Genomic DNA, 12,814 nt, shown 5'->3' on the forward strand with positions numbered 1-12,814 from the left:
TAAAGAACCTGCCTGCCACTGCCGGATACATAACAGCTTCCATCCCTGGATCGGCAAGATTCCTCTGGAGGAGGAAATGGCAACCCACTCTAGTATTCTTGCCTGGAGAATCCCAGGAACAGAGGAGCCTGGAGAGCTACAGTTCACGGGGTTGCAAAGAGTTGAATACGACTCAAGTGACTTAGCACGTCTGTGCTGCTCTTCGTAGCAAGAACTTGGATTTTCCTTTTTGCTCTAGCACCACCCAGCCGTTGGCAGCATCAGCTCCCTTACCTCCCCCACCAAGGGTCAGGGATGTACCCATCTGGAGTACCAGAGAGTAAGCAGTGCATCCCAGGTCACATACTTGGGTGGGACGAAGCAGCGTGTCCCCCGAGCTCCCATCCGTCATTTTCCACTACCCAAGACTTAGCTCTAATTCTATGAGGGTGGCGTCCAGGGAGAAGGCACCTCTGAGACTTTTGAGGTACCACTTTCAATTTTAGATGTTACCTCCACCTAAGAGCCTGGACAAACTGGGATGTTTTCCCAGGAGGGCAGCCAGGAGGGTTAAAGGAATCATCACCACGTTGTACAAAGAGACGGACTGGGATGTAGGCAGCACTCACTTCTCTGTGGTTAGATCATTAATGTCCCTGTATGTCAGCTTCCCACCAATGAATGGTGTTTCCATAGTACTCACCTCAAAGGGTGGTAGAGAGGATTATGCAAGTTAATTCACGGAAAAGTTTAGAACTGGTAACGGTTCCACAAGTGCCAGTGACCATTTTTTGTTCCTGGGGCCAGAGCCACAAGAAAGAGTCCCAAGTCTTTAGATGGCAACAGCCATGGGCTGCTCCCGGTCGATGCAACTCACTTTCTGACCTGTAGGCATTTCTAAAGACAGACATTATTATCAAGCAGCTTGCACGCATGCATGCTAAGTCACTTTAGTCACGTCCAACTCTTTGCGACCCTATGGACTGCAGCCTGCCAGGCTCCTCTGTCCATGGGATTCTCCAGACAAGAATACTGCAGTGGGTTGCCATGACCTCCTCCAGGGGATCTTCCCAACCCAGGGATAGAGCCCGTGTCTCTTATGTCTCCTGCATTGGCAAGCAGGTTCTTTCGTTCTAACCTGGGAAGTCCATCAAGCAGCTTAGCTTACTGATTAGTCTTCTGAGAGGCATGAGTGGCAAATTCAAGCCTCTTAGGCTGTAAATAAGAGATACGCCCCATATTCATTTTCCTGGGTGAATCTGCTCTGCGGATCCCTGTGCACTGTGCTGATACATTCTTTAAATTGTCTTCTCGACATGCGTTGGGCCTCATGATATGAGTAACCTCTTTATTGAGGAGGATGGTCTTTTTACGGTCAGCCACATAGTACAGAGAAAAGTAGGCCGTCCCTACCCAGGCAAAGGATAACCGCCCATCTCCTTTCAGCAGCCCAGTCTAAGTAAAAACAGCTTCTGTTGTGTCTTATTGTATAATTGCTCCAACATTCGCCATTCCCTCTAGTTGTCTAGACTCGTCTGTCTGCAGAGCAGCATCTGCATGTCATTGATGTGGGGTCACCAGACCTTGCCAAGTGCTTTCCTTCTGGGTCTCATTAATTTATTAACTGTTAGCAAATGAATTCATGTGAATGTTTAAGGAGGATATTTCCCTAACCTAAAGCAATAAATAAGGTAGTGTTTTCTCAGCTTGTAACCTAGATGCTGCTGGGCACCTTCAACACTTGTTTGAGAAGGGACTACTCAAATGGTGCTTTGGTGAAGCAAAGGAAAAAAGCAGAATTGAGTAAAAGATGTAGCAGGCAGCTTTTTTAAAGCCAAAACTCTTATTTATTAATTATGCCATTTCCCCTAGACCTTGCATACCCTTTTGAAAACCTTCCAAAAAATAACATTTGCCATACCTAATATTGTATCATCCTATGGAAAACTCTGGACAGAGTTTATGAGGGCTTGGTTTTTTAGAAGAAGCAAGTGAATTGGAAAATTCAGCTGTTTGCTCAGTGATACCAAGAGGGGCATCTATTTAACTCTTGATTTTTCCATTTGTTTCCTTTACGAAAGCAAAGCCAACCATGGTGAGTTGAACAACCCCAAACCACAAGCAGCGATTTTCCTTCTTCTTAAGCTCCTGATGCCAAGAAAAAGTTTTTCTTTTCTGAGCAGGATTTGGGAGAGACCATTTTGAGATTAACTCTTGTAAACTTAACCTTCCCTAACATCCCTTCCTTTCAAGGAAGGGCCAGGGTTTTCAGGAGAACCAGAGAGAAAGAACCTAGCGATCTTGTAGAAGTTTCCTAGGAGTCTGGCTGTGGCCCAGGTCATCTGCTGCAGCGCAGGCTTGAAGCAGGCTAGAGGATCCGTTTGACCTGGGAGCCCCTGACTCAGTCTCCCATCTCGGCCTTCCTGTGGTGCTAAGCTGGGCATTTGGACCAAAGATGACACAGCCATGAATCAAAGTGTGGGGTTGTTCTCTATGGGGACTCCTCATGCCTGCCCACTGGGGGTACCCTCCCCACAAGGCTGGGGAGAACGTGACCGTCTCATCTTCTGCCCTTACCATCACCCATGGCAGCCTGAGGAAACCCACAGAGCTTGTTTTCCAGCTTGAAAGCGGATTCATGGATCCTGCAGAATCTATTTGTAAAGGAGCTGCTTTCCCACGCAGAATTCTAGGACGTCTCCTGCCCCTTGTTCACTTGCTGTTCCGAGTGTCGTTCCTGCCCGCTCTGACGTGTTTCTTTGTTTTCTGTGTGTTGCAGGCAGCATAGTGTACCTCGGCATGATGGTGGGGGCATTCTTCTGGGGAGGCCTGGCAGACAAAGTGGGAAGGAAGCAGTCCCTTCTGATTTGCATGTCTATCAACGGATTCTTTGCCTTCCTGTCTTCATTTGTCCAAGGTTATGGCTTCTTTCTCTTCTGTCGCTTACTTTCTGGATTCGGGTAAGGCTTTTCTCTTTCGGATTTTATAGTAATGTGTTTATTCTACATAAAGACATAATGTACGTGTTTTCCACTCTAGAGGCTCTCATTACCAAAAAATTATCCCTTAATGCATTTCCTTTCCCATCTTTGTGTCAGCCTTAGGAGCCATAATGCTGGTTCTTAGAAATATAATTATCAACCTTTAAATCCAGAAGAGAAGGGAATACGCATCTGTGTTCCCGTGGCTGATTCTTTTAGTGCTTTATGTCTAGGAAATGGGTGTTGTTTTCAAAGGAATGCTATATCTGTGGCAGTGCACATTTATGAGTGGATGTTTTTTTCTTCTAAAAATTTAAGCCAGAAATAGCTTTAGTCCTACCTATTATGAACTAATTAAAGGTTTGAACCATTCAACAATGCTCTTAAATCCAAGATGAGAGGGTCTCAAGTAAATATTGTTTAATTGATCCATGGTAACTGCAGGAGACCACCTGCAATGCAGGAGATCTGAGTTTGATCCCTGGGTCCGGAAGATCCCCTGGAGAAGGAAGTGACAACCCCCTCCACAGAGGAACCTGGCAGGCTACAGTCCGTGGGGTCGCAACCAGTTGCAACATGACTTAGCGACTAAACCACCAATAGCATATTTAACTAAGTAGGAAGCCTGCTTCATGAGATGCAATAGGTTCTTTTTATAGGTTCCTAACTTCTGGTGAATCAACAGAAGTTGTGCTATTGACAAGTGCAGTGGCATAGTATAACCAATGGTTAGTCGTTTTTGTTAAAGAACTTGAAGCACTCGTTACTAAATTAAGCAAATCCACAGCTTAGGAAAACCCAATACTTCAATTAGGAGAGTCCAAGAAACTGCTTGAATAGGAAAAAAAAATAGTGTAAATATAAAATTTCTGATTCATGCTTAAGAACTCTGTTTAAGATGTTGTTTAGAGATGTTGTTTCTGAGGGAGTCTAGCATAAGATGAATCTATAGGAATAATATAAAATAAAAGAAAAATGAATGAAGAAGGGGCAGGAATCTGTGCTGGGTTATGAATTTGAGAAGCCGATCAGTTGTGGTTGATGATGTTGGTCACCACACAGCAAAGCCCAGTTTTGCCCAAAGAGGAGGTCAAAAAGCTGCAGCCCATCTCTCTTAATTACATATAGTAGTACTTTAAAATCAGAGCTAAGATTAACCAGAATATAAGACATCAAAGAGAAAGACTATGTAAGTGGATTATTTTAAGAGTACAAAGGTTTCCCCGTGCAGACTAATGGTTCACTTTCATAATTCATTCAAAACACTTACATTTTTATATTGTTTTCTGCCACAAGATTTGTTCACATATTGAGATTGGTGGATCCACAGATTTTTCTGATGTTTTTTTTTTATCTTCTGGAACCTCATCTGTGCTACATTCTACACACAGGATGTGTGTGCATGCTCAGTTGCTCAGTCGTGTCCGACTCTTTGCGACCCCATGGACCATAGCCCGCCAGGCTCCCCTGTCCATGGAATTTTCCAGGCAAGGAGACTGGAGTGGGTTGCCATTTCCTATTCCAGGGGATCTTCCCGACCCAGAGATCAAACCCATGTCTCTTGCATTTCCTGCTTTGACATATTCTTCACACAGGGGGCACTTGGCAAATGTGTGACTAAGTTGCAGGAATCTCAGGAGTTCTCCTTAGAGTGAAGACACTGCAGTAAAGCAGGAGGGTTGGAAAGTTTGGGAAAGTGTGAAAATATTTTTTCCTTGGAGAAAAATGATCAGAATCAATCATTTGCTTTGTATCGATGGGGAAAGAGGGCTTTTCCTTAGCAGAGGGGATGCTTGGTGTTCAAGGCTCTGTGTGAGACTGGCTGCACACGTCATCTGTGGGGAGGATTTCTGGGTCATGAATTCAGAGGGCTGCAGCCAAGCCAGTGCTGAGTGAGTTGAGATACCTGAGGAAGAGCAGGTGCGATTAAAGCTGCTTGTTAAAGGACCATCTCAGGGTCCATAGGATAAGACATTCTTGCCACAGGAGAACTTCCTCCTGCTTTTTCTTTTATGTACATAATACCGCTAGCCTGTCAGAAGAAGCCTAACAACCCAAGTTCTGAACTTTCCAGTCCTTTCCATTCACAGCCTTATCCAGAAAATATCAACAATATCCATAGACTCAAAAGTACCTGGCCGGGTTTGGATGATTATGGCAATTTTCATTGCCAGTCTAGATGAAGACATGGGCAACTCCATTGACTGCAGAGAAAAGGGCCATTCTGGTGGCTGTAGCATACTCCAGACTAAGGGGCTGTCCAGAAGCTAATTCAAGGGCAGCACAGAGACAGAGACGGCTTGGGTATATTCATGACATCATTTGCTTCTTTGTTGCCAACACATCATTTTTCAACCAGCAGCTCAGGGCTGCAGACCTCTAAATAGGATAATTTACCTGGCAAAGCACAGACTGTGCATTGCTAATTCAGCTACACTCTATCAATTGTGCTCCGAGAGACTAATGCACTGAATGCCTTTGCAAAGTGGGCACAGAATGGGGAGTCCAGAAATTCAAGTCCACCCTACCCCTGGCCTTACTGTGAGCCCTTGGGAAAGTCCCGCGGGCCCTCCAGCCTGCTGCTTCTTTTGTGAAAGGGAGAAAATAGTGCTTTGCATCCTACCTTTGAGTATGAGGATCAAGTGAGATTGCGTGTTGAATCTTGTCTTAAAGTGACAGCAGATGGAGAGGGGAAAAGAGGCTTCTTTCCGACTTTGATTCCCAGAGGGAAACAGAAAAGACTAATCATGGGCAAAGACTTGGAAGAAAACAGGCAAGTAAAATGGAGCATCCCTGCTCTCCAGAATAGTTGGAGAGTCCCTCAGCTGGGAGTGGGGCTTGCGGGGAAGCCATGTGAGCTTACTCACCTGGGCCCAGGTAGCGAAACACTCAGGACCTTGTAGGATCCAGCAGCTGAGGGTACCTGAGAAACACAGCTGTTAAGGGAAGTGAAGAAATCGGTCTCTCTTCCTTGGATGAGTTTGGTGCCTTGTTGCCTTCTCCTAACATATGGAGAGCTGCCCGGATGACAGAGGGGTTGTCTCGGCAGCGAGGGTTCATCTGGACACTCTCAGCTGAGTCTCTATGTTCTCCAATTCCATTCCAACTCAAAAACAAAACTCTTTCACACCTTCTCTTCTCCTGAAACCATGGAGGACCTTTCACAGTTATAGATGAGACCTGGCCCCTAGATGCTTCCTGTCTGCTTGGAGAGGGAAGGTACACAGACAGCCCTCCCGTTGTTGTTCAGTCGCGTCTGACTCTTTGTGACCCCATGGACTGCAGCACACCAGGCCTCCCTGTCCTTCACCATCTCCCAGAGCTTGCTCAAACTCATGTCTATCGAGTCGGTGATGCTATCTAACCATTTCGTCCTCTGTCGTCCCCTTCCCCTCCTGCCCTCAATTTTTCCTGACATCAGGGTCTTTTCCAGTGAGTTGGTTCTTCGTATCAGGTGGCCAAAGTATTGGAGCTTCAGCCTCAGCATCAGTCCTTCCAATGAATGTTCAGGGTTGATCTCCTTTAGGATTGACTGGTTTGATCTCCTTGCTGTCCAAGGGACTCTCCAGAGTCTTCTCCAGCACCACAATTCAAAAGCACTCCCATTCTCTATATGCTAAGAACTAGTCAGTGTCCTTTATGGGGCAGCAGCAAGGGGTGTGGGAGGCTCATAGATGAAGAGAAAACGGTGACAAAACTGTGAGTGAAAAGCCAGTTTCTGCGTGAAGGCTCTTGTTGTTTAAAAGGCGTGTAATGTTCAAACCCTTTCCACATCCATCACTTACACACTGAAAACATAAGCAGCTGAAGTTTTGACATAGTCCTTTTATTTAAACATTGTTAGTTAAAACTTGAGTCAAAGAATTAAGACTTTGATCCTAGAGACCTTAAATAGGAGATCTTGTTATTTCTATGCACCAGGCAGCTCCCTTATCCACGTCTGATCTGGTTTTAAATTGAAGAGAACTCGGTGAACAAGGAAGGACAATTTCAGAATGTTGGCACTTTTTTCCCGTTGTGGAACTCTGGTGCTCAGACCCTGCAACGCTCCACGCATTTCCCAGGAGCATCACTCTCACCATCCTTTCAGCTTCACGGGGTCTTCTTCCTGGGCCCTCAGCACTCACAACCTCAGACCACCCCTCCCAGGGACTCTCCCCACAGACCCCTGGTTGGTCTTTTTGGTTGCACTGATCAATACACCAAAATATTTGCTTCTTATATGTCTTTCCTCCACCAGCATGTAAATTCCAAGAGATTGACAGGATAGGTCTGTCCACTCTTTACTGCTTAATCTCAGGAAGCTTAATAAAGTCTTACTTGGTCTGTGTAAGGGGAAGAGTTCTCAATTAAATGACCAAAAGTTGAACTTGCATCATAAAAACAAAAAGGCATGGCCCTCAGTCAATTTCCAGACTTGAGCCAGTTTACAGACCCAGAACCCCTTGAATGAAGGGGAGACCCTACTACATTGCTGGAAGTTTATGCTGTTCATCTTTCCCCCAGTCTTCCCCAAAAGGACCTGTAGCCTTTTACCAGGGTAACTGAATGAGAGAAAAGGAAATAATCAACTTTTCAGAGTTTACTAGGCACTGGCTCTGAACTGACATTAATTCCAGGGGACCCAAAATGTCACTGTGGTTCACCACTCAGAGTTAAGGACTTACAGAGGTCGGGTGTTCAATGGAGTTTGATCTCAGATCCATCTCACAGTGAGTCCAGGAGGTCCCTGAATCCATCCTGTGGTCACTTCCCAGTTCCAGAATACATAATTGGAATGGACAGAGCACTGGTAGGATCTCCACATTGGTATGGTGCCTGTCTACCAATTCCTCACACTGGGCCTTTCAGAGGAGGAAGCGAATTTCTGGGTCACAGTCCAAACCCCTCATTGCACAGGTTAAGGTTCAGTGATGGGACCAGGAAGGACACAGCCAGGACTTAGGTGCAGTGAAGTCCTTCTGAACTGGCCACTCTGTGAACAGGCAAACTGTGCATTCTGAATCCAAGGTTAAGATGCCTTGTGTTGACTTTATTGCAAGTGCCACAGGCTTCCTCTTGCCCTGTCTTATTGTGTTTCTGAGGCATCATTAGCAGGACTGTGTTATATTCCTGCTCTGCATATAAAGGAGCCTGATGGCTGGGTTTGTGATAGATGTGCTTTCCTCTTTATTCACCACACTAAGTCATGAGTGTATTTTCTTAGAAACAGATGTGTCCAGGTGCCAAATTTTGTATGACTTTACATGTTTATTCAGCACAAGGCACACTCTTCCTGCCAGGGACAGCAGTGTTTTATGGGAAGGAGGAGTAAGGCATCAGCAATTATTCATCTGTCTCTCAGTTTCCTAAGTGAGTCTCACATCGGGGAACAGACATTTCCCTCTCCTCTTTTGTTACAGAAAATTAGAAAGATGGGAAATGGAGTTGACACCATTGATTCATTTTCATTTGCCCAGAATTAAATTATTTGTTTCCAGTCACCGTTAATTATGAGAATGGGAATGCTTCAGATGCCGGGCAATGTCAAACTTGGGAGCGTCTTGCTGAAGGCCTGGCACTGCTAAGCGTAAAGGTCAGGAGAAAACTACACCAGCAACAGAAATTAAAATGAAATTTCAGTGTCTGTGTATGGTAGGAGAATGACTGGCCATTTCTCCCTCTGCAAATGGAGCCTCATAAATGCATCCTTCATAGCTAAACAATATCTATCCATTCACTGATATCAATCCATTGTTGTCAGGGTACAATAACCGGAATACCTTGACTTGATAGAAATGATCACCACTAACTGAAATTCTTCAAACTATGTAGAACCTCATTTATGTCCGGAACATTTCTAAAATAATTGAGTATGCAAAAATACCCTGCCTTTTTGAAATTCGAACATTGGGGCACGGATAGATTGACTTCCATGTGTTCAGTAGACTCCCAGCTCTTCTGAGTTTTAGTCTAATTCCAAACTGTAAGGTTATACCTCCTGCATTGGAAAAATGCAGAACTGTTTAAAATTTTTCAACTTTTAAACATGTTTTATCAAACATCTATGTAGTAGTTGCCCTATTGAGAGATGCTGTGTTAAGTACTTTATAAATATTGATTCATTAAAGCCTCATGGTGACCCTATGAGGAAGATAATATTTATGCTACCCATTTTATAGATGAAAACGATGAGGCACAGAGAGGCTAATGGTAAAATCATACCCAGGCAGTCTGGCTTCATGCTTATAACCACCAGGCCTGTGTTATCTCAGATTCATTGAGAAATGTCTGTGATTTCATACCACACGATGTCTGATCCATGACAGACACCAAATAAACATTTTGAACAGATCCGTTCAAGATTTCTGACCCAAAGAATTGGAATGGAAAGACTGTTTCCAATATGGAAGATGAGGCAACAGACTAAATTACCTTTAATCCAAAAGTAATTGCAAACCCAAGTTATAAACAGTGAGTCAGTGTTTTCCTGGGCCTGTGCAGTCCCGCAGGCCATATGTAGCCTCGAAGTATATGAAATGTGGCCAAATTTAGATGTGCTGTAAAGTATAAAGTACATAGCACTGGATTCCAAAGCCTTAATACATGCAAAAGAGAATAAAATATCTCATTAATAATTTTTAGATTGATTACATGTTAAAATGATAGTATTTGGATACATTGGGTTAAATGAATATTTATTAAAAGTTAACTGCAGCCTTGTTTTAATATCTTTTCTAGAAAATTCAAAATTTTATACATACTTCACATGGTATTTCTGTTGGAAAGCACTGCCTTAAACAATGCCTTTTATGAGAATTTCCAACAACAGTGGGCCATTCAGACACAGTTTATTTCCCTGTATACCTTTTGGCAAAAGAACTATAGATTCCAAGGGAGAAAGAAGTAACAGAGGAAAAGTTCTCCCAAAGTCATAATGTATAATTATGAAAAATTAGCCACATGCACTTTTAAGAACTGACTCTGTGAGCTCCGTGAGGGTAGGGATATGTATTCTTCGTGCCTGTCCCTCCAGTACCAGGTCCTTGGCCCAGATCTTGGCTGGGTGAGGGGCTGGATGGTGCGGGGGAAGGGGGGATGATGGATGGATTGGTAAATGGCAGCTGAGTGGGAGACTGAGGAGAAAAGGGTGATTAGATATATACAGCAAGTGACTGGAAAAGTCTGCATGTCTTTTTTCATCACTTCTTACAGATCATCCTAACGGTCATCACCATCTTTATTCACAACATCATTTAGGTGCTGTGGGAGTGCATGATTCCAGCTGTCTCAATAGTGAGATGATTCTTTTCCAAGACAGCATGAGGATTCTGATCTCTGAATACATCTTCTCCCTCCATGGCAGCCTGTCTGCTGCTGTGGATATGCAGATCTGTTTAGGTTTGAGGGGCTTTGCATGCATGCTGCGTTGCTAAGTTGCTTCAGTCGTGTCCGACTCTTTGTGACCTTATGGACTGTAGGAACCGCCAGGCTCCTCCGTCCATGGGATTCTCCAGGCAAGAACACTGGAATGGGTTGCCGTGCCCTTCTCCAGGGGATTTTCCCGACCCAGGCATTGAACCAGCATCTCCTGAATTTGCAGGCAAATTCTTTACCACTAGCTGCTGCCTGCAGTTGTTTAGGTTTGACGGGCTTAGGGCACCAATATGGTTGCAAACAAGGGCTAGGGGAATTGAAATTATGTTTTCTTAGAAACACAACTTTTACTCAGATTGTATGTGTGCATCTCCATATTCTCAAAATAGTCAGGTTTAAGCTGCGGCTTTGCAGATGGGAAGACTAAAGCTACCCTAACCCCCCACGCTTTAGCATCAAAGCTGGGCATGAGGGATCCCTATTCCTAATTTGATGATTGGTTTTGTTGCCAGGAAACATTCTTTTCCTGTCTCTATCTTGATTACTTACAGTAGACATATGCCTTCTAATCAATACAGCAATCTCATTTTCTGTGCCAGCCTAGCCTGTTCAGAGATGTTAGATCTGTGTTCTTTCATCTAAGCCTCTGAGCAGCCTCCTCTGTGATACTCTGTTACTATCATGAAAAGGAAGTCCATCTTTGGAGTTGCTGCTTTAGCTGGTAGGCTGCAGTCCATGGGGTCGCTGAGAGTCGGACACGACTGAGCGACTTCACTTTGACTTTTCACTTCCGTGCACTGGAGAAGGAAATGGCAACCGACTCCAGTGTTCTTGCCTGGAGAGTCCCAGGGACGGGGGAGCCTGGTGGGCTGCCGTCTATGGGGTTGCACAGACTCGGACACGACTGAAGCGACTTAGAAGCAGCAGCAGCAGCAGCTTTAGTTGTCTACTTCTGAGTCCAGTTGAAAACACAGTGAACTGGTTCCGAATTGCTGTCCAACTTGCCTGGCAGTTCAGTGTCTTCTTTCTTTTTTTGGTTGCTGATTCTGAGCAAGGATTAAAAGGATATTTTTCACGAAAATTATTTGTGATTGTGATTCCTGGCATAGACTACAGCATTCATTAGTCATTTTTATAAACCCATAATACTTGTAATAAAGCCACCAGCGTCAGCTCTTGGTGGATTTTGCCACCTGCTTACTATCTGTAAGGAACACATGACTTTACAATGCTTATTCAACTCCCTGCTTAATTACATTCTCATGTAATACCTCATTTCCCAATGGAAAGGGAAGTTTGAGGAACGGCACTGGCTGGCAATCACGTGGTGAAGTAAGTAAGAATAAAATTACTCATTATTATCAATACATGCTCACTGAAGCATTAAAGCACAACAGAATTATTCAATTCTTTTCAGGACAGGAAGTCATCATTCTATAATTTCTCCCCTGAACATCATACTTCGAGCCATTTTAAGTATAACTGGCCTTTTTGTGTACAACCTCCTTCTTTCACCATAGAAACCTCCTCCTCATCTTCTCAGTAGCCAGCATACATCCGAGTGACAAGGTATGGAGACAGACGTAATCCACCACGAAGGTGTCATCGAGGCTGGAGTGATGCGAGCTGTGCCTGTGAAATGTGCAGACTTAAATCAGTCAGGCTTCCCGGTTTTTCAAGGAGGTTTGTGGAGACAGGAATGTTTGGCCTTCTCCTTCTTCCCACTTTGCTAATCTCATTCAATTTACATGTCTCGTGTTTCCAACACAGAAATTTTGTCTGTAAAGCTGATATAAGTCTTCGCCTTATACTATATCTCATTTGTGAATTTGTCTTAGTTTACTGAGGAAAATATGTTTTATGACATTTACTTGATGCCTAATACTGAGTATTGCGAGAAGTATTGCAGAGCTTTTGAGGGGCATGTTATGTGTGTTCCCACACTTGAGTGGACACACACATGCAACGAGGTACTGGAGGGGTGCCAGCTTATTCTAGTGATGTGTTTTAATACAGATTCTTTTTTACTTTCTTTATATTTCTGTAATTAAAGTTGTAAACACCTAACATTAACAGTACTTAGGGAAAATAGCTCCAACTCTGAAATTCCACATGTCAACATTCTGTTTCATCAGTGTCAATTCAATTATTTTGAATCTGGCTAATCTTCCACCCATAATAGAGTGTGCATTTCAATTATTATTCCCTTTGTGCCTCCAACTACCATGGACAATGAAGATATGATCCTTGATGGGAGCTAATAAAATAGACTTAATATCCTATGGTGAGAAAAATTCTTTATAAACCACCCTGATCTCATTGTTTCGTTTGTGTAAATATTCTGTCAAAAATGAAATCGTGAGCACATTTCAACAGTAGCTAATTAATCAGTAGATAATGAACAATAAAGAGGTCTCCCTGTTAACTGTATTTAGACATTTACTGCCTATCTGCTGTGTAAAAGATAACCATGGTATGCCTTATATCCTGGCTGTTTA

At 43.7% G+C, this 12,814-nt stretch overlaps 1 protein-coding gene across 1 annotated transcript in view; it reads left to right on the top strand.

Moving 5' to 3' along the window:
• SV2C (synaptic vesicle glycoprotein 2C) overlaps positions 1–12,814 on the top strand; it is a 221,156-nt gene that overhangs the window by 101,199 nt on the left and 107,143 nt on the right. The window contains exon 3 of the mRNA XM_070796864.1: positions 2,759–2,939. Coding sequence (XP_070652965.1) covers positions 2,759–2,939 — 181 coding nt within the window. The remainder of the gene's footprint in view (positions 1–2,758; positions 2,940–12,814) is intronic.

This window comes from Bos indicus, chromosome 10 (assembly GCF_029378745.1).
Source record: "Bos indicus isolate NIAB-ARS_2022 breed Sahiwal x Tharparkar chromosome 10, NIAB-ARS_B.indTharparkar_mat_pri_1.0, whole genome shotgun sequence".
NCBI lineage: Eukaryota > Metazoa > Chordata > Mammalia > Artiodactyla > Bovidae > Bos > Bos indicus.